Source organism: Salvelinus sp. IW2-2015, linkage group LG4p (assembly GCF_002910315.2).
Source record: "Salvelinus sp. IW2-2015 linkage group LG4p, ASM291031v2, whole genome shotgun sequence".
NCBI lineage: Eukaryota > Metazoa > Chordata > Actinopteri > Salmoniformes > Salmonidae > Salvelinus > Salvelinus sp. IW2-2015.
In genome coordinates this window covers 23,954,994-23,973,673 of record NC_036841.1, presented here as the reverse complement: position 1 = coordinate 23,973,673, position 18,680 = coordinate 23,954,994, and the positions used below count along the sequence as shown (strand labels likewise).

The window sequence follows — 18,680 nt, the reverse complement described above, 5'->3', positions numbered from 1 at the left end:
TTTTCTGTTAGTTTTGTCTTATTAGTTGCACCTGTTCCGATTTGTGTTTTCTTGATTTGCTTCCCTATGTGAGCGCGTGGAACCCGCCCTTTGTTGTGCGGGATTAATTTTGTGTTCACGTTTGTGTCGTAGGTGTTGTTGTGCTTCCGACCGTGTTTACCCTGTGTTTGGGTTGGTCAGTGTTTTGCGCCCTGTGTTTTAGGCATTACTATTTTCGGTGCCGGAATAAAGTGCATTTACCCCCTGGAACACTCTGCTCTCTGCACTTGATTCCTACCAACACACCTAGTCAGCCATGACATATACAGTACAATGGTAACATCTTTTAGGCCAACCAATACATACAGATAACTTACAATAAACCTGGATATTTTTGAACGCAACCTTTCATTACATGTTTGCTCTGTAATCAAGCCAGGGTTGAAGTCCAGATGTATGGTTGTTTCCTGGAGCATCGGGGAAATGCCTGAATATTCCAGCAACAACCATTTTATTTACTGGTATAGATGTATGATTACAGCAATACAGAGCACACAGTGGTAAATAAATAAAGGCACTTGGGTGCAACTTGTCTGACTTTTTAGGTACAATACAGTTCAGAGGAGTATAACTTTTGACAGACCGATTGGGGTTGAGCTAGTTTCAATATATAAAATACCACCTCTACGTTGTTCTGTGGAGCATGATGACTACATTATATTTCCAATAAGGAAGCTTTTATCCCAGCTCTCTGTCTTCCTTCGGGTAAATCTCATCTGGASATGCTTCAGTCTTGACTCTCACACCAAGACAATGCAGGTGATCAGGTTGTATCAGAATAACTCCGAGTTCAGGAATGGGGATATGAGATGTTGTCCATGTTCCTTGTTTACTTTCCAAAAATGTACTCACGTCACATAGCTAAACATTGAGTAAGGCAATTAGTAACCAATGTGAGAGAAGCACTTGACACCCAAGTGCTTCCTTGTGCAAGCCTGGCTCCAAATCAGACGGAAATACTTTTCTCAATTACACCTTCCCTTTCCTGGTACCGTGTACATGTAGGTGATGCAACCCAGGCAGCTGTCTTGTTTTCCATYACATCAAACGTATAACACTATTTCCCCGATGCTCCAGGAAACAACCATACATCTGGACTMCAACCCTGGCTTAATTACAGTGCAAACATGTAATGAAAGGTTGCTTTCAAAAAGTGATTGAATTCATGTGGATTTACTCTCTTTATGATGTTATATTCTGTTACATAGTGGCCTATTTACATTGCCTGTACCCCAGCACATTGACTCGGTAATGGTACCCCCTGTATATAGCCTCTTATTATTTTATTGTGCTCTTTTTTATTTTACTTTTTACTTTAGTTTATTTAGTAAATACTTTCTTAACTCTATTTCTTGAACTGCATTGTTGGTTAAGGGCTTGTATTCGGCGCATGTGACAAATAACATTTTKTTTTATTTTGATTTGATGTCTACGCTTTGCAGTTGTCATCCAAAACTAGAAAACGTGAAATTATGTGAGAAATGTCTTACAAAAATGCAATTATTTGCAAAAACAGCATTTCCGTTGATCCATCTGCTGTGTCTTGTCATGTAATGAATGTACTCCATATTTAATGAATGCCTCAACAGATCTGTYGGAATGCAATATTGTATTTCTAAAGGGACTTTTCCAACCTGTTTGTTAGAGTCTTTCATTTCTAATGGGGATTGCCAAACAATGTGTTGAAACCAAGCCAGATTCAATTAGACCTACCTCAAAAACAAGCTGGCCACAAAAAATGTTATTTGTAAATACTTATAGCCTACCTGCCTGTAACACAACGGGGGCAGGTCCCTGTAAGCCTGCCCAAGTTTCGTTACAGGCAGGTATAAATTGAAAAAACTCCGGAGGAAAAGTTTCAGAGAGGAATTGAAGCTCATCTCACCTTGAGTTCAAGGTAAGAATAAATACCGGGATTATTATATAATTGAAATTCGAATGTTTTTAAGAGTTTATGCCACAACACTGAAAGCTATTGAGCACATTTMAACTTWAACATTTGGTTTTTCACTTTAATTAAACAAAATATTCATATTTGTTTGTTACTCAATGAACTTAAAATTATTTAACTCAAAGTAAAATAACCATAAGCACTTACATTTTGAATCATTTAGATAAATGGCATTTCCAAATATGATAATGAACTGCATTTATTTTACAATTATGAAGATGAAGCTGCTTCAGGATGATGAAACCAAAACGTCTCACCAGACTAAACCAAATAAAGTAAGAATTGAGATTACAGACGAAATAAATTTAGAAAATGTGCTAAAAGCAAGCGACATAAYTTTAACCCGTTTCTCCTGTATGTTCATCACATAGTGGGAAACGAGAGCCAACAGGTGTCCGTTTTCTATACCTGTGCGTAACGTGAAGGATGGCTCAAGTCTCAAAGACATGCTGCACCACCAGGCAGTCAAGGTGCGTTTACAGTTTATGATGCTTWGTGTGTGGCGTGGTATTGTACCGCAATTTATTTGTTTTGCTCTTTTGCTCGAATTATGAAGCTGCGCCTGAATTGTAGTGTTTTCTATTTCATAACAGATTGAACACTATAAAATAAAGCAATGGCTTTGAATTGAAACGTTATTTTATTTCATATGCAGAACCAACCATGCACATCAAKAGTTTGTGAAGGTTCTGTCATGACTCCGAAGGCTCTAATGCGAGGTCCCAAAGATGCTACTCTTGAAATCCTACCTCAGGCTATCGACCTAATCAACCAATACTACAAGTCCTTCAAAATGTAAGTAATAAGTGTAATTCTTCTCTAAAGACGATGACGATTATTATTATTATTCCAAATGTGTGCAACSCATTGCCTGACACCACTAAGTGCAMAATCTGTKAAATACACACTGTTGGTTAATATTACAATATTCTTTAATGCCTTATAGGCATTTATTGTTTGTAGCCTATATTTTCTGTCGTTCATTTAAGAGCCTTTATAAACCCTTTACTGTACAAGGCCTTCGTAGATGCTTCATAAATTATGACTATGGGAAAACAGTTACTCCAGTTAGCCTTTATAGCCTACTGTACGAATMTGCTTATAGATCATTTATGAAGCATCTATGTGGGCCTTACAAAAGGTTTGTAATGMAAAAATGTTTTATCCCCTCTTTATTGTACTATTTGTTTGTTTTCCATGATTTACACATATCCTAATTTAATCCCAAATGCATAGCCCCAAAATTGAACACCACCTCGCCAGATTGGAGGAAATTACTATGGAGATAGATTCCACAGGAACCTATCAATTGACTTTTGAGGAATTGGCGTTTGGTGCTCGGCAAGCATGGAGGAACGCCCCAAGATGCATCGGCAGGATTCAGTGGTCCAATTTACAAGTAAGAAAACATACAAGGCAGAAGAGATACATTTATGTTTCTCATTATCTATTGGGTATCAATCTCAGTATCTATTCTTGTTTGTGTTTTTRATGCATGCACATGGGCGTGTGTGTTCTATGTGTAAATTAACCTAATTAATTATACATGTTTCTTGGATTGTTCTGCAGCTGTTTGATGCCAGAAAGTGCAAGACTACTCAGGATATGTTCCAGTTTCTGTGCGAACACTTACAGTTTGCCACAAATGGAGGAAACCTAAGGTAAACAAACACAGCACAAGYAAGAAAAGGGGCTAAATTAAATCCYCTGCGRGGGACWTCCGCATTATAYCGCGATTGTAATTGAAAGGTCATTTTCGATTGAGCTATCATATGCAGCGTTAACGTGAATGAAGTCTCAGCGAACACAGCAACATTGCCTTTCAATTTAAATCGGGCTATAGCGTGCATTTTAGACAATCTAGTCCTAGGTGACCGACAGCCCTACTTTCTGAGGTAGCCTAACTAATGCAGCATTCTTCGTGAAACATGACATGATTGGAAGTATGAGATAATAGGCAGAGGGCAGAAAACACKGAGTAAAGATYATCTCTTCKAAAGAAAACTCTCAACTCASTGCAGTGGTGGAAAAAGTACTCAATTGTCATACTTGAGTAAAAGTTCAGATAACTTGACATAAAATGACTCAAGTAAAAGTGAAAGTCACCAAGTAAAATACTACTTGAGTAAAAGTGTAAAAGTAWTTGGTTTCAAATATACTTAAGTATCAAAAGTAAATGGAATTACTAAAATGTAACGTTACTTAAGTATCAAAGTAAAATTATAAATCATTTCAACTTCTTTATATTAAGAAAACCAGATGGCACAATTTTATTTTGTATTTTTTATTGACGACACTCAGACATAATTTATGAACGAAGCATTTGTGTTTAGTGAGTCTGCCAGATCAGAGGCAGTAGGGATGACCAGGGATGTTCTCTTGATAAGTGTGTGAATTGGACCATTTTCCTGTCAAAATGTAACAAGTACTTTTGGGTGTCYGGGAAAATGTATGGAGTAAAAAGTACATTATTTTCTTTAGGAATGTAGTGAAATAAAAGTAAAAGTTGCCAAAAATATAAATAGTCAAGCTCAGAACGTCTCAAGCTCAAAAACGTCTTAAGTATTTAAGTATTATTTTTACTTAAGTACTTTACACCACTGACTTTGTGTGAAGTTAGAAATGTGTAAAATGTAAACTACAGGTTTGATCCACTAACTGTAAATTGCTCTGGATAAGAGTGTCTGCTAAAATACAAAAATGTAAATGTACTTTTGTAAAATACATTCTGCTAATACACCTGTATCACATGTTATTTCTTGCCCTTGACTTGAACCTTCAACCCTTTACTCCGTGAGGGCAATACTGTAGGTCAGGGGTCCCCAATTACATTCAGCCGTAGGCAGATTTTTCCTTGAGCGGATGGTCGGGAGGCCAGAACATAGTTATAAATAATTTGTACGCTGCATATTGACTGTAAGAATCCCAAACAGATATAGTATTTGAGAAAAACAGAATCATTTGAAACCTTGATTACATTGGGATACGATCACATATGCCTCTCTATTTATGCATTAAGCTGATTTGAGCTGATTTCCTAGTGACTGTATTAGTCTTTTATGTCAACAAAAAAATGATTAGGCTATTTATATATTTCTTCCTCAGAAAACAAGTAAAATTGCCCATGGGCTGCATATTGGGGAACCCTGCTATAGGTCATTCAGTTTGTTAAGGGACCGTTTTTCAAGGTCCTTCCATGAGTTTTTTAGTTTGTCCATGTATGTTATAACAGATCTTCTTCTTGTGTCTTATTTATTTCAGGTCTGCGATTACCGTCTTTCCTCCGAGAAAGGAAGACGGGCATGATTTCCGGGTGTGGAACAGCCAGTTGTTGAAGTATGCAGGTTACCAGATGCCTGATGGCAGTATCCAGGGAGACCCATCCAGTGTAGAATTCACTAAGGTACTATATCTAGTAGCTATAGCCACCATGCTCTACCCCAGCTATTTCAATAACATCCATTCAAACATCTAAGATAGAGCTCAGATACTGTATGTGTTCATTTGAGAAGATACATTTTTAAAAGTTAGTTACTTTTGTCCTGTGTTCTTAAAGATCTGTATCCAGCTTGGATGGAAACCTCAATACGGCCTCTTCGATGTGTTGCCACTAGTCCTACAGGTCAACGGGGAGGACCCAGACCTTTATGAAATCCCTRCACACCTGATCTTGGAGGTTTCCATGGAACACCCCCAGTGAGTGACTTGTTTGGTTTCTATTGGATGGTTATTTAAACACACTTTTGAGAACAAATACAAGGTCAAGCCTGCAGAGAGTTATCATAGCTATTCCACTACATACAATGACTTTCATTGGCAAAGAGATGTTGCTTGGTTACGATACCACTACATAACAGTTATGTTATGACACACGTGTATGCAAATCCATTTGATTCCATACTAGATTTTCCACTGATTGCATTCATCAGAGATACATAGGATTCAGACCATCAGGCCTCCATAGCCATGGTGATGTTTTTAAGTAGTAGTTATCTAATTAAGTCAATGTGTTGTGTTGCTGCCTGGYTAATTTCAAACCATTGCCCACAGTTGCTCAAGAACTTGAATTATAAAATAGTTTTTTAAAATCAGCCGTCTGGAGCTCTTGAGGAACGGAGCTGAATGGGAGAGAGTGAAGAGCTCTATAGAACTTGTCTGCAAGGCAACATTCCTTTATCCAAATAGTTTCCCAAAGCCAGCTCTAGGAGGGCCCAATGACCTGTACCATTTTCTTTTATTTAAATGTCTAACCACTCCAAAGTGGTCCTTCATTCGTTTCACTGGACACAATACGGAATTGAGTCAAGTGTTTCAAGCACCTTTGGTAGTGAGCACAACTGTGTGTATGTAACTCATTGTGTATGAAAAAGATGTCACATTGAGGACTGAATGATTKACTACAGAAACTAACCACATCTATCCTAGTGGTGGTGTTTTTGGGCGTCCTCTTTTATATATTATTAGCAAATATATTGTGTTGATCTTTCGTCATTAGGCATAKGTGGTTCAAAGACCTAGGACTGAAGTGGTATGCTCTGCCTGCGGTGTCCAACATGCTGATGGAGATTGGTGGACTTGAATTCCCAGCCTGTCCCTTTAATGGCTGGTACATGGGCACTGAGATTGGCGTGAGGGATTTCTGTGACTATCAGCGTTATAACATCTTGGAGGTAAGACTCACWTTCATAGGTAATCACCATGGCTACAGCACAGGGTTGTGCTCAGCAGGATTAGCAAATGTTTTGAAATGGAGGAGGTAACCTCATCAGCAATAACCAAAAATCTKATTTTCTGTTTAAAAATGTTTTCTTGTTTCACGCCTCTGCAACACAATTCTGGCTGACTTGACAATGATGCAATGGATGAGAATGTTTTGGCTTCCTGTCCGTACAGGAAGTGGGTCGCAGGATGGGCCTGGAGACGCACAAGCTGTCCTCACTGTGGAAGGACCAGGCCTTGGTGACCATCAATGTTGCAGTCATATACAGTTTCCAGGTAACCTTCACATATACAGGGCCAATCCAAAGGCATGTTATTCTTTTTTCTCATCTTATTCAACTGTTACCATYCGCCTGCCTGCTAAAAAGATAGCTCAGATGTACGAGTGCCTTTTGAATGATGTTATTCCCAGTAGAAATCCCAAGTTATGTTCTTGTTGTTGCTGTTGTTTTGTTAATTTAAAAAAAAAATACCTACAATTTTCTAATCAAATCAAATCCATTTTCATTTGTCACATGCGCCGAATACAACAGGTGTAGACCTTACAGTGAAACGCTTACTTACAAGCCCWTAAACAACAATGCAGTTTTAAGAAAAAAATACGTGTTAAGAAAGTATTTCCTAAATAAACTGAAGTAAACAATAAATAAATACAAATAAAAATGAAAAAAAGACAAAAATAGAAAAATAACAAATAATTAAAGAGCAACACTAAAATATCAGTAGCGATATTATACAGGGGGTACCGGTACAGAGTTAAAGTGCGGGGGCACAGGTTAGTTGAGGTAATATGTACATGTAGGTAGAGGTAAAGTGACTATGCATAGATAATTAAACAGAGAGTAGCAGCAGRGTAAAAATGGGGGGGTCAATGCAAATAGTCCGGGTTGCCATTTGYTTATCTGTTCAGGAGTCTTATGGCTTGGGGTAGAAGCTGTTAAGAAGCAGTTTGGACCTAGACTTTGTGCTCCGGTACTGCTTGCCGTGCTGTAGCAGAGAGAACATTTTACGACTAGAGTGGCTGGAGTCTTTGGAAATGTTTAGGACCTTCCTCTGACACCGCCTGGTATAGAGGTCCTGGATGGCAGGAAGCTTGGCCTCAGTGATGTACTGGGCTATACGCACTACCCTCTGTAGTGCCTTGCGGTCGGAGACCGAGCAGTTGCCATACCAGGCAGTGATGCAACCATTCAGGATGCTATCAATGGTGCAGCTGTAGAACGTTTTGAGGATCTGAGGACCTATGCCAAATCATTTCAGTCTCCTGAGGGGCAATAGGCATTGTAGTGCCCTCTTCATGACTGTCTTGGTGTGTTTGGACTATGACAGTTCGTTGGTGATGTGGACGCCAAGGAACTTGAAGCTCTCAACCTGCTCTACTACAGCCCCGTCTATGAGAATGGGGTGTGCTCGGCCCTCCTTTTCCTATAGTCCACAATCATCTCCATTGTCTTGATCACGTTGAGGGAGAGTTTGTTATCCTGGCACCACACTGCCAGGTCTCTGACCTGTCTCATCATTTTCAGTGATCAGGCCTTCCACTGTTGTGTCGTCAGCAAACTTAATGATGGCTTTGGAGTCGTGCTTGGCCATGCAGTCATGGGTGAACAGGGAGTACAGGAGGGGACTGAGCACGCACCCCTGAGGGGCCCCCGTGTTGAGGATCAGCGTGGCAGATGTGTTGTTACCTACCCTTACCACCTGGGTGCAGCCCATCGGGAAGTCCAGGATCCAGTTGCAAAGGAAAGTGTTTAGTCCCAGGGTCCTTAGCTTAGTGATGAGCTTTGAGGGCACTATTGTGTTGAACACTGAGCTGTAGGTCAAGGAATAGCATTCTCACGTAGGTCTTCCTTTTGTCCAGTGGGAAAGGGCAGTGTGAAGTGCAATAGAGATTGCGTCATCTGTGGATCTGTTGGGGCAGTATGCAAATGGAGTGGGTCTAGGGTTTCTGGGATAATGGTGTTGATGTGAGCCATGACCAGCCTTTCAAAGCACTTCATGACTACAGACGTGAGTGATACGGGTCAGTAGTCATTTAGGCTGGTTACCTTGGTGTTTGGCAGGCAGGGACTATGGTGGTCTGTTTGAAACATGTTGGTATTACAGACTCGGTCAGGGACAGGTTGAAAATGCAGTGAAGACACTTACCAGCTGGTTTAAGCATGCTCAGAGTACACGTCCTGGTAATCCGCTGCCCTGCGGCCTTGTGAATGTTGACCTTTTTAGAGGTCTTACATCGGCAACAGAGAGCGTGATCACACAGTCATCCAGAACAGCTGATGTATCATGCATACTTCAGTGTTGCTTGCCTCGAATCGTGAATCGAAGTCATTCAGCTCATCTGGTAGGCTTGTGTCACTGGYCAGCTCACGGCTGTGCTTTCCGTTGTAGTCCGTAATAGTTTGCAAGCCCTGCCACATCCAACGAGCATCGGAGCCGGTGTAGTAGGATTCAATCTTATTCCTGTATTGACACTTTGCCTGTTTGATGGTTTGTTGGAGGGCATAGTGGGATTTCTTCTAAGCGTCTGGGTTCAAAAGCGGCAGCTCTACCCTTTAGCTCAGTGCGGATGTTGCCTGTAATCCATGGCTTCTGGTTGGGTTATGTACGTATGGTCACTGTGGGGACGACATCATAAATGCACTTATTGATGAAGCCAGTGACTGATGTGGTGTACTCCTCAATGCCATTGGAAGAATCCCGGAACATATTCCAGTCTGTGCTAGCAAAACAGTCCTGTAGCTTAGCATCTGCGTCATCTGACCACTTCCGTATTGAGCGAGTCACTGGTACTTCCTGCTTTAGTTTTTGCTTGTAAGCAGGAATCAGGAAGATAGAGTTCTGGTCAGATTTGCCAATGGAGGGTGAGGGAGAGCTTTGTACACGTCTCTGTGTGTGGATTAAAGGTGGTCTAGAGTTTTTTTCCCTCTGGTTGCACATGTAACAWGCTGGGAGAAATTACGTAAAACGGATTTAAGTTTCCCTGCATTAAAGTAAGATGCTTCCATCCCATAATATTTTGCCAGAGGATGCTACACTACAATGACAATGGTTCAGCCGTCATCTGGAGTTTTCCTTGAGATAAATGCACTCCTTTTGTCTCATTACTGTACGCTGCAGAAGAACAAGGTAACCATCACAGACCACCACTCTGCAGCCGAGTCCTTCATGAAGCACTTGGAGACAGAGTTCCGGCTGCGCGGCGGCTGCCCTGCAGACTGGGCCTGGCTGGTTCCTCCCATGTCTGGCTCCCTCACCCCCGTCTTRCACCAYGAGATGGTCAACTACATCCTCTCTCCCTTCTTCTACTACCAGGTAGATTCTGAGACACCATCCTGTATTGTGCATAGTATATAGGCTYTATAATTCATCTGGTTAAGGTCCACCTTACAGAATTACAGGGCAGTTGCTATATGATCGTCTGTGACTGTTGTTGTTGTTGTTGTTTYAAGCCTGACCCCTGGARGACCCATGTCTGGAGAAATGGAGAGATGTGCCTGAAGAAGCAACAGATCAGCTTCAAAGCGGTGGCCAGGTAATCCTCCATGGACTATGACAACCATATCTTTAATGATTTATAAACACATTCATGATGAGTTATAAATTATAATGCAGTCCTAATCATATKATTGACATAGCTATACAGTGCCTTGCAAAAGTATTCATCKCCCTTGGCATTTTTCCTATTTTGTTGCATTGCACCCTGTAATTTCAATGGATTTTTATTTGGATTTCATGTAATGGACATACACAAAATAGTCCAAATTGGCGAAATGAAAACATTTCTTTTTCAAAAATTCAAAAAATAAATGAAAAGTGGTGCATGCATATGTATTCCCCCCCCTTTGCTATGAAGCTCCTAAATAACATCTGGTGCAACCAATTACCTTCAGAAGTCACATAATTAGTTAAATAAAGTCCACCTGTGTGTAATCTAAGTGTCACATGATCTGTCAGATGATCTCAGTATATAAACACCTGTTCTAAAAGGCCCCAGAGCCTGCAACACAACTAAGCAAGCGGCACCACCAAGCAAGCGACACCATGAAGACCAAGGTGCTCTCCAAACAGGTCAGGGACAATATTGTGGAGAAGTACAGATCAGGGTTGGGTTATAAAAAAATTGCCGAAACTTTGAACATCACATGGAGCACCATTAAATCCATTATTAAAAAATTGAAAGAATATGGCACCACAACAAACCTGCCAAGAGAGGGCAGCCCACCAAAACTCACAAACCAGGCAAGGAGGGCATTAATCAGAGAGGCAACAAAGAGACCAAAGATAACCCTGAAGGAGCTGCAAAGCTCCACAGCGGAGATTGGAGTATCTGTCCATAGGACCACTTTAAGCCGTACACTCCACAGAGCTGGGCTTTACGGAAGAGTGGCCAGAAAAAAGCCATTGCTTAAAGAAAAAATAAGCAAACACGTTTGGTGTTCGCCAAAAGGCATGTGGGAGACTCCCCAAACATATGGAAGAAGGTACTCTGGTCAGATGAGACTAAAATTGAGCTTTTTGGCCATNATAAGCAAACACGTTTGGTGTTCGCCAAAAGGCATGTGGGAGACTCCCCAAACATATGGAAGAAGGTWCTCTGGTCAGATGAGACTAAAATTGAGCTTTTTGGCCATCAAGGAACACGCTATGTCTGGCACAAACCCATGGTGGTGGCAGCATCATGCTGTGGGGATGTTTTTCATCYGCAGGGACTGGGAAATTGGTCAGAATTGAAGGAATGATGGATGGCGCTAAATACAGGGAAATTCTCGAGGGAAACCTGTTTCAGTCTTCCAGATTTTTTGAGACTGGGATGGAGGTTCACCTTCTAGCAGGACAATGACCCTAAGCACACTGCTAAAGCAACACTCGAGTGGTTTAAGGGGAAACATTTAAATGTCTTGGAATGGCCCAGTCAAAGCCCAGACCTCAATCCAATTGAAAAGCTGTGGTATGACTTAAAGATTGCTGTACACCAGCGGAACCCATCCAACTTGAAGGAGCTGGAGCAGTTTTGCCTTGAAGAAGGGCAAAAATCCCAGTGGCTAGATGTGCCAAGCTTATAGAGACATACCCCAAGAGACTTGCAGCTGTAATTGCTGCAAAAGCTGGCTCTACTAAGTATTGACTTATTTCTTGTTTGTTTCACAAGAAAAAATATTTTGCATCTTCAAAGAGGTGGGCATGTTGTGTAAATCAAATGATACAACCACCCCAAAAATCTATTTTAATTCCAGGTTGCAAGGCAACAAAAAAGGAAAAATGCCAAGGGGGGTGAAAACTTTAGCCAGCCACTGTAAATGCATATAATGGTTGAGTTTGAGCTAAGCCATGCTCATAATGCATTACAAAGTATTATCATTCATGACTGGTTCCTTCCTATAGGGCGGCGTTCTTTTCTTCAACCCTCATGAGCAGAGTGCTGGCTAACAGGGTGCGCTGCACTGTCCTGTACGCTACTGAAACAGGGAAATCACAGACATTGGCCCAGAGASTGAACTCCATGCTAAACTGTGCCTTCAACTCCAGGGTAGGAGATCTATCTCATCTCTATAAAGGCTGATAGAGGGCCTACTGCCTCAGGCTAATGTGCTTCAGGGCATTTGTGTGTGTTAACCACTGTGAATAAATGTAAAACTCTAGTTTAATTGGAATCTATATGTATGTGAGGACTATATTGAGCTCAGTAAGAGTTCATTTACATGACAAATAACGGGGAGTTATCTAGTAGATGTGCTTGTATAATGTACAATAATGTACAATCTGTTGATGTCTTAAGTCACTAATGTCCTCAAAATTGCCCAGAATGTTTACAAAGTTAACTAAAGCTGCTCTGTATATCTTTAAAGTTGCTCTGTATGGAGGACTATAACTTCAGTGACATGGAACAGGAGAGCCTTCTGGTTGTGGTAACTAGCACCTTTGGGAATGGAGACTCCCCTGGAAATGGAGAGGTGTGTTTTTGTGTTTCTGTATTTTGAAGATATTAACAAAAGTATTTTCCCCCACATTTATAAAATGTAATGTCTCAATATTCAACACATGTTAATATTTCTTTCTCTAGAGTTTTAAGAAACAGCTTTTCTCCTTGCAGTATCTCAGGAACAAGTTAAGGTAAGTAGTATCTCTAGCATTTCTCTCTGCATTGTCCTCTCCGTATTGGGCTGTACATGTCGAGTGCCTTCGGAATCAGACCCCCTTGACTTTTTCCACATTTTGTTACGTTCTAGCCTTATTCTAAATTATTTGTATTTTTTTTAATCCTCAGCAATCTCCGTACAATACCCAATAATGACTAAGCAAAAATAGGTTTTAAGACTTTTTTGCAACAACAAAAAAAGAAATGCAGAAATAACTTATTTACATAAGTATTCAGACCCTTTGTTATGAGACTTGAAATTGAGCTCAGGTGCATCCTGTTTCCATTGATCATCCTTGGAGTCCACCTGTGGTAAAATCAATTGTTTGGACATGATTTGGAAAGGRACACACTTGTCTATATAAGGTCCCACAGTTGACAGTGCATGTCAAAGCAAAAACCAAGCCATGAGGTCGGAGGAATTGTACGTAGAGCTCCGAGACAGGATTGTGTCGAGGCACAGTTCTGGGGAAGGGTACCAAAACATTTCGGCAGCATTGAAGGTCCCCAAGAACACAGTGGCCTCCATCATTCTTAAATGGAAGAAGTTTGGAACCACCAATACTCTTCCTAGAGCTGACCGCCCGGCTGAACTGAGCAATCAGGGGAGAAGGGCCTTGGTCAGGGTGGTGACCAAGAACACGATGGTCACTCTGACAGAGCTCTAGAATTCCTCTGTGGAGATGGGAGAACCTTCCAGAAGGACAACCATCTCTGCAGCACTCCACCAATCAGGCAGTAATGGTAGAGTGGCCAGATGGAAGCCACTCCTCAGTAAAAGGCACATGACAGCCCGCTTGGAGTTTGATAAAAGGCAACTCTCAGACCATGAGAAACAAGATTATCTGTTCTGATGAAACCAATATTCAACTCTTTGGCCTGAATGCCAAGAGTCACGTCTGAAGGAAACTTGGCACCATTCCTACGGTGAAGCATGGTGGTGGCAGCATCATGCTGTAGGGGTGTTTTTCAGCGGCAGGGACTGGGAGACTAGTCAGGATCGAGGGAAAGATGAACAGAGCAAAGAACAGAGAGATCCTTGATGAAAACCTGCTCCAGAGCGCTCAAGACCTCAGACTGGGGAAAAGATTCACCTTCCAATAGTACAACGACCCTAAGCACACAGCCAAGACAACGCAGGACTGGCTTCGGGACAAGTCTCTGAATGTCCTTGAGTGGCCCAGCCAGAGCTAGAACCCGATTGAACATCTCTGGAGAGACCTGAAAACAGCTATGCAGCAACACTCCCCATCCAACCTGACAGAGCTTGAGAGGATCTACAGAGAAGAATGGGAGAAAGTCCCGAAATACAGGTGTGCCTGTCACGACTTCCGCTGAAGTCGGCTCCTCTCCTTGTTCGGGCGGCGTTCGGTGATCGACGTCACCGGCTTTCTAGCCATCGCCGCTCCATTTTTCATATATCCATTTGTCTTGTCTTATTTTCATACACACCTGGTTTTCATTTCCCCAATCAATCTACTTGTATTRAACCCMCTATTTSCCATCATGTTTTGTGTGTAATTATTTTKATGTTATGTTGTGGTTGTTYAGCGCTTTACTTTATTGTTCCGTTTTTAGAGCGCGTTTGTTTTTGTTGTGCTCCCGGTTTGGAACTAAAATAAAGTGCGCTTTATTTAATCATACTCTGCTCTCCTGCACCTGACTTCACCTTCATACACAGCCTGACAGTGCCGAGCTTGTAGTGTCATACCCAAGAAGACTCAAGGTTGTAATTGCTACCAAAGGTGCTTCAACAAAGTACTGAGTAAAGGGTCTGAATACTTATGTAAATGTGATAATTCTGTTTTCATTAAAAAAATAAAAATAGCACAAAAAATAAACTGTTTTTGCTTTGTCATTATGGTGTATTGTGTTCAGATTTGTAAAAAAACTAAAACATTTTTGCTTTGTCATTATGGAGTATTGTGTGTAGATAGATAAAGGAAAAAAAATAACAATTTAATCATTTTAGAATAAGGCTGTAACCTAACAAAATGTAGAAAAAGTCAAGGTGTCTGAATACTTTCCGAAGGCACGTACATGTCTTTAAGATGTACTCATTTGATGAAGTTGCAGCTTGACTACAGTTTCTGAGACACCTCTTTAGTTTTGAAACTGGTCTTATCTCCTCTCTCCTCCCCCAGGTACTGTGTGTTTGGGCTGGGCTCGAAGATGTACCCACAGTTCTGTGCATTCGCCCATGCCGTGGATGCCAAGCTGGAYGAGCTGGGGGCAGAGCGGGTGACGCCCACTGGAGAGGGGGATGAACTGAACGGACAGGAGGAGGCCTTCTCTGCCTGGGCTCTCACCGCTCTCAAGGTAGGCGGACAAGGGAGGATGTCACTCTCTTAAAAGTGGATCTTAGCTACGTGTCGACGAACCTGTTTGCAGTATATTTTATAGCATACATATTAACATACTCCTGGTATGTCTACTACAGTATATGCTCAAGTATCATTACAAAAAAGACCTGTTATGATCTTTACTCTCACAAGCATTTGCATATCATATTGATCTACGTAGTGTTTTGAATCATTGAGCCTAAGGACCCTTTCTCTGCTTCCAGGATGCCTATAAGGAGTTCAACATCCAGGGACAGCTGAGTCTGCAGCTCCCTGGGGCAGAGCGATTCTGRGAGGCCTGGGACCCACTGAGATACCGCATAGCACTGGAGAGCTGCCCCCAGGACCGCATCACAGGTACTACACATGGACCAGTGGATGGACATTTGACAAGGGACTGGTGTAGCACTATAAAGCATTATAAACTAGTCTTGTTTTTCAGTCAGCCAGTTGTATGTGATGATTTTCATTGTCCTCTCTTTCACAGCACTTTCAGCCATTCACTCTAAAACGGTCTTCCCTATGAAACTGAAGAGCAAACATAATCTACAGAGCCCCCATTCAAGGTTCAGTTCTTGTCATCTAGCAAGTTATTATTACAATTCTTTCAATGTTTTTGACAGGACTCAATTTTGACAGAGTTTAATTCAGCATTGTCATTCTTGTTTCTAGCCGGTCCACCATTTTGGTGGAGTTGGAGAGGGAGAGAAGTGCAGAGGTCATGAACTTTTCTCCAGGAGACCATGTTGGTGTTTTCCCAGGGAATCTCCCTCAACTGGTGGCTGGCATCCTAAAGTTCCTTCCCCATATGCCCCCAACCAACCAGTGCCTACGACTGGAATACCGTTCTGACACCTGCCGAGGTACAACACTATTCATTAATAAGGGTGCTGATTGAGGTAACCACGGTAAAATCWGATTTTTGTGAGGAAGACARGTCTTCGAAAAAATGCCGCTATTAAGATTACTCTGCATTTCTATTTCCCAAAAGATGATGAGAAAAACTGGCAGACTGTCGGACGCATCCCAGCATGRCCTTTGTCTCAGGCACTCACCTACTTCCTGGATGTGACCACGCCKCCCTGTCAGAACCTCCTCCARAAGCTCTCTCAGTTGGCGAAACAGGACGGGCARCGCCAGCGTCTACTGACCTTGGCAAAGGTAACTTCTGTTTGTCTCCAGGACTAGTGTTCATTATTGTCTTTGAAAAAAAGAAATATATCATGAAAGAAGAGGTTTTGACMTACCACCTATTGGAATTGTATAGAATTGAAGAAAATGTAAAAATCATTGGTTCCTGTAGCACTATTTCATACATAGAACTCTGTAAGCCTATGCTCTTTCCAAAAAATAATATCAACAGATATTTTGCAAGTTATTTAGCTTCTGTCTTCATTTGCCGTCAGGACTCTCAGGAGTACACGACCTGGAAGATGTTCCGTGTTCCCAACTTCCTGGAAGTCCTGGAGGAGTTCCCGTCTTTAGAACCCTCTGCAGCCTTCCTCCTCAGCCAGCTGCCTCTGCTCAAGCCCCGCCTCTACTCCATCAGCTCCTCCCCTCAGCTCCACCCCAATGAGCTACATCTCACTCTGACAGTGCTCAACTATCACACACAAGGTACAGAACATTAGATTAGATTTTTTTTTAACATTCAGTAAACACTCTCATCCAAGGTACAGGACAGGGCAAATCAACTTAGAAATGACAATACAGCAGTTATCAAATGCTTTGAAAGGAATTTGAACTGCTATCTCTTGGCTGGGAAAGTAACTGTACTGTATTTTTCTGTAATGGTCTTACACTAGATGGACAGGGTCCTCTTCACCACGGGGTCTGCAGCACCTGGCTGGATACCATTAAGAAAGGAGACCTGGTACCATGTTTTATCTACAGGTATAGAACATTGTAACATACAGTATGTCAGTAGGCTGGTACACTCTTCAATTGCACAAAATGCAAGGTTGTAGCCTATCCCCAGTAAAATGAATTGAGATTATTATTTAAAGTGAAGCTAACTGATTATGGGTTATTGTTTACAGTTCAGGTGGGTTCCACCTCCCAGCAGAGCCCAGCACTCCAGTCATTCTGGTGGGGGCTGGCAGTGGCATCGCGCCCTTCCGAAGCTTCTGGCAACAACGGTTACACGACATGAAACACCCAGGTAGTGTGTGTGCCTGTCTGTGTGCCTGTCTGTGTGCATGTCTGTGTGCCTGTCTGTGTGCCTGTCTGTGTGCCTGTCTGTGTGCCTGTCTGTGTGCCTGTCTGTGTGTCTGTTGATACAAGCTCTCTGACCTTAAGGGCTATGGTTTCGTCTTGACAGAGTTCTCTGGAAGTCCTATGAGCCTGGTGTTTGGCTGCCAGAGTTCGGAGACTGACCATTTATACCAAGAGGAGACACTGGAGATGAGAAGGCGAGGGGTCCTGAAGAGTGTTACCTCCGCATATTCCCGCCAGCCAGGTCTCCCAAAGGTACTGTTGTATCATTTTGAAACAAATCATATACTGAGTGAGCGTTTGAAAAGCTTGATTGAATCAGATTGGCTTGAGATTCAATGGAAGATTGAAGCTTAAAATTTGTCCTATTTCCCTGTACTGTGCCTCCTATTCCTAACTTTTGGCCTCTGTGTGTGAGCAGGTCTATGTCCAGGATGTACTGAGGGAGAGGATGGCAGAGGAGGTGCTGAGTGTGTTGCACCAGAAGGAGGGTCACTTCTATGTGTGTGGGGGTGTGAACATGGCCCAGGGAGTTACTCTAGCAGTACAGGAGATTCTGAGCAGCAAGCTTGGCATCACCCTCACCCAGGCAGGAGAATACCTGGCCCAGCTAAAGGTTGGTTCACTTTCCTCTCAATCATTAATATGAAAACGAATATGAATGCCATGATGCCTCTTAATCTAGTTACAATACTGTAGTAAGTGGACAGTGTTTTACAATGCTTTTATGGTTTGCATGTTTGTTTCTTTATTTGCAGATCCAGAAGAGGTACCATGAGGACATCTTTGGAGCCCAGTTTCAGAAGTGAGGTGGTCGGGCTCTGCTGGCTTGTGGGAATAAACTCAATGGACGGAGAAAGATCTAGACATAACATGCATTTTTCGCTATTCCTGTGAWGCCCTGTTTTTGTTTTTGGTGATAGATTAGGATTGTCACTTTGGAACATGTTTGTAGCTGTTGGTGGTCCCAAGCATACCACCTAGCCATCCTTTGGCCCTCTGCCTGAAAAATGTCACTTTAAGTATATTTCAAAGAGATGATTATAACATTTACATTCACATGATGATATTAAAGATTGATTATAGATGCATAGGTTTTAAGTCTATGTAGCGTTTGTACAATATAACAGAATGTGGGATTGTTGGATCTGAATAATGAAAATGTTTAATATGCTTGTAAGCAGAATGTGTTTTACATGTTGTGAACATTAATTTAAATAAAAATCATATTACATAATCATTGTAGTCAGAGGCGATTTAACATGTACCCCTTCAC

At 41.8% G+C, this 18,680-nt stretch overlaps 1 protein-coding gene across 2 annotated transcripts; it reads left to right on the top strand.

Moving 5' to 3' along the window:
• The first annotated feature begins 1,846 nt into the window (after positions 1–1,846).
• Positions 1,847–18,641, top strand: nos2b (nitric oxide synthase 2b, inducible). Of its 2 annotated transcripts, XM_023982918.2 has the most exons (26): positions 1,847–1,936; positions 2,209–2,265; positions 2,362–2,460; positions 2,646–2,785; positions 3,227–3,389; positions 3,560–3,651; positions 5,252–5,393; positions 5,547–5,686; positions 6,486–6,660; positions 6,884–6,985; positions 9,830–10,024; positions 10,162–10,244; positions 12,095–12,239; positions 12,559–12,663; positions 12,774–12,823; positions 14,993–15,167; positions 15,415–15,547; positions 15,678–15,756; positions 15,863–16,053; positions 16,182–16,351; positions 16,597–16,807; positions 16,996–17,083; positions 17,230–17,351; positions 17,511–17,659; positions 17,826–18,020; positions 18,163–18,641. In XM_023982918.2, exons 2-26 carry the CDS (start codon positions 2,209–2,211, stop codon positions 18,211–18,213), a joined length of 3,252 nt encoding a protein of 1,083 aa, XP_023838686.1. In that variant the 5' UTR covers positions 1,847–1,936; the 3' UTR covers positions 18,214–18,641. The 2 variants fall into 2 exon arrangements, with proteins under 2 accessions (XP_023838686.1, XP_023838685.1); XM_023982917.2 differs by lacking the exon at positions 1,847–1,936 and having other exon boundaries at positions 2,158–2,265.
• Positions 18,642–18,680: the final 39 nt, after the last annotated feature.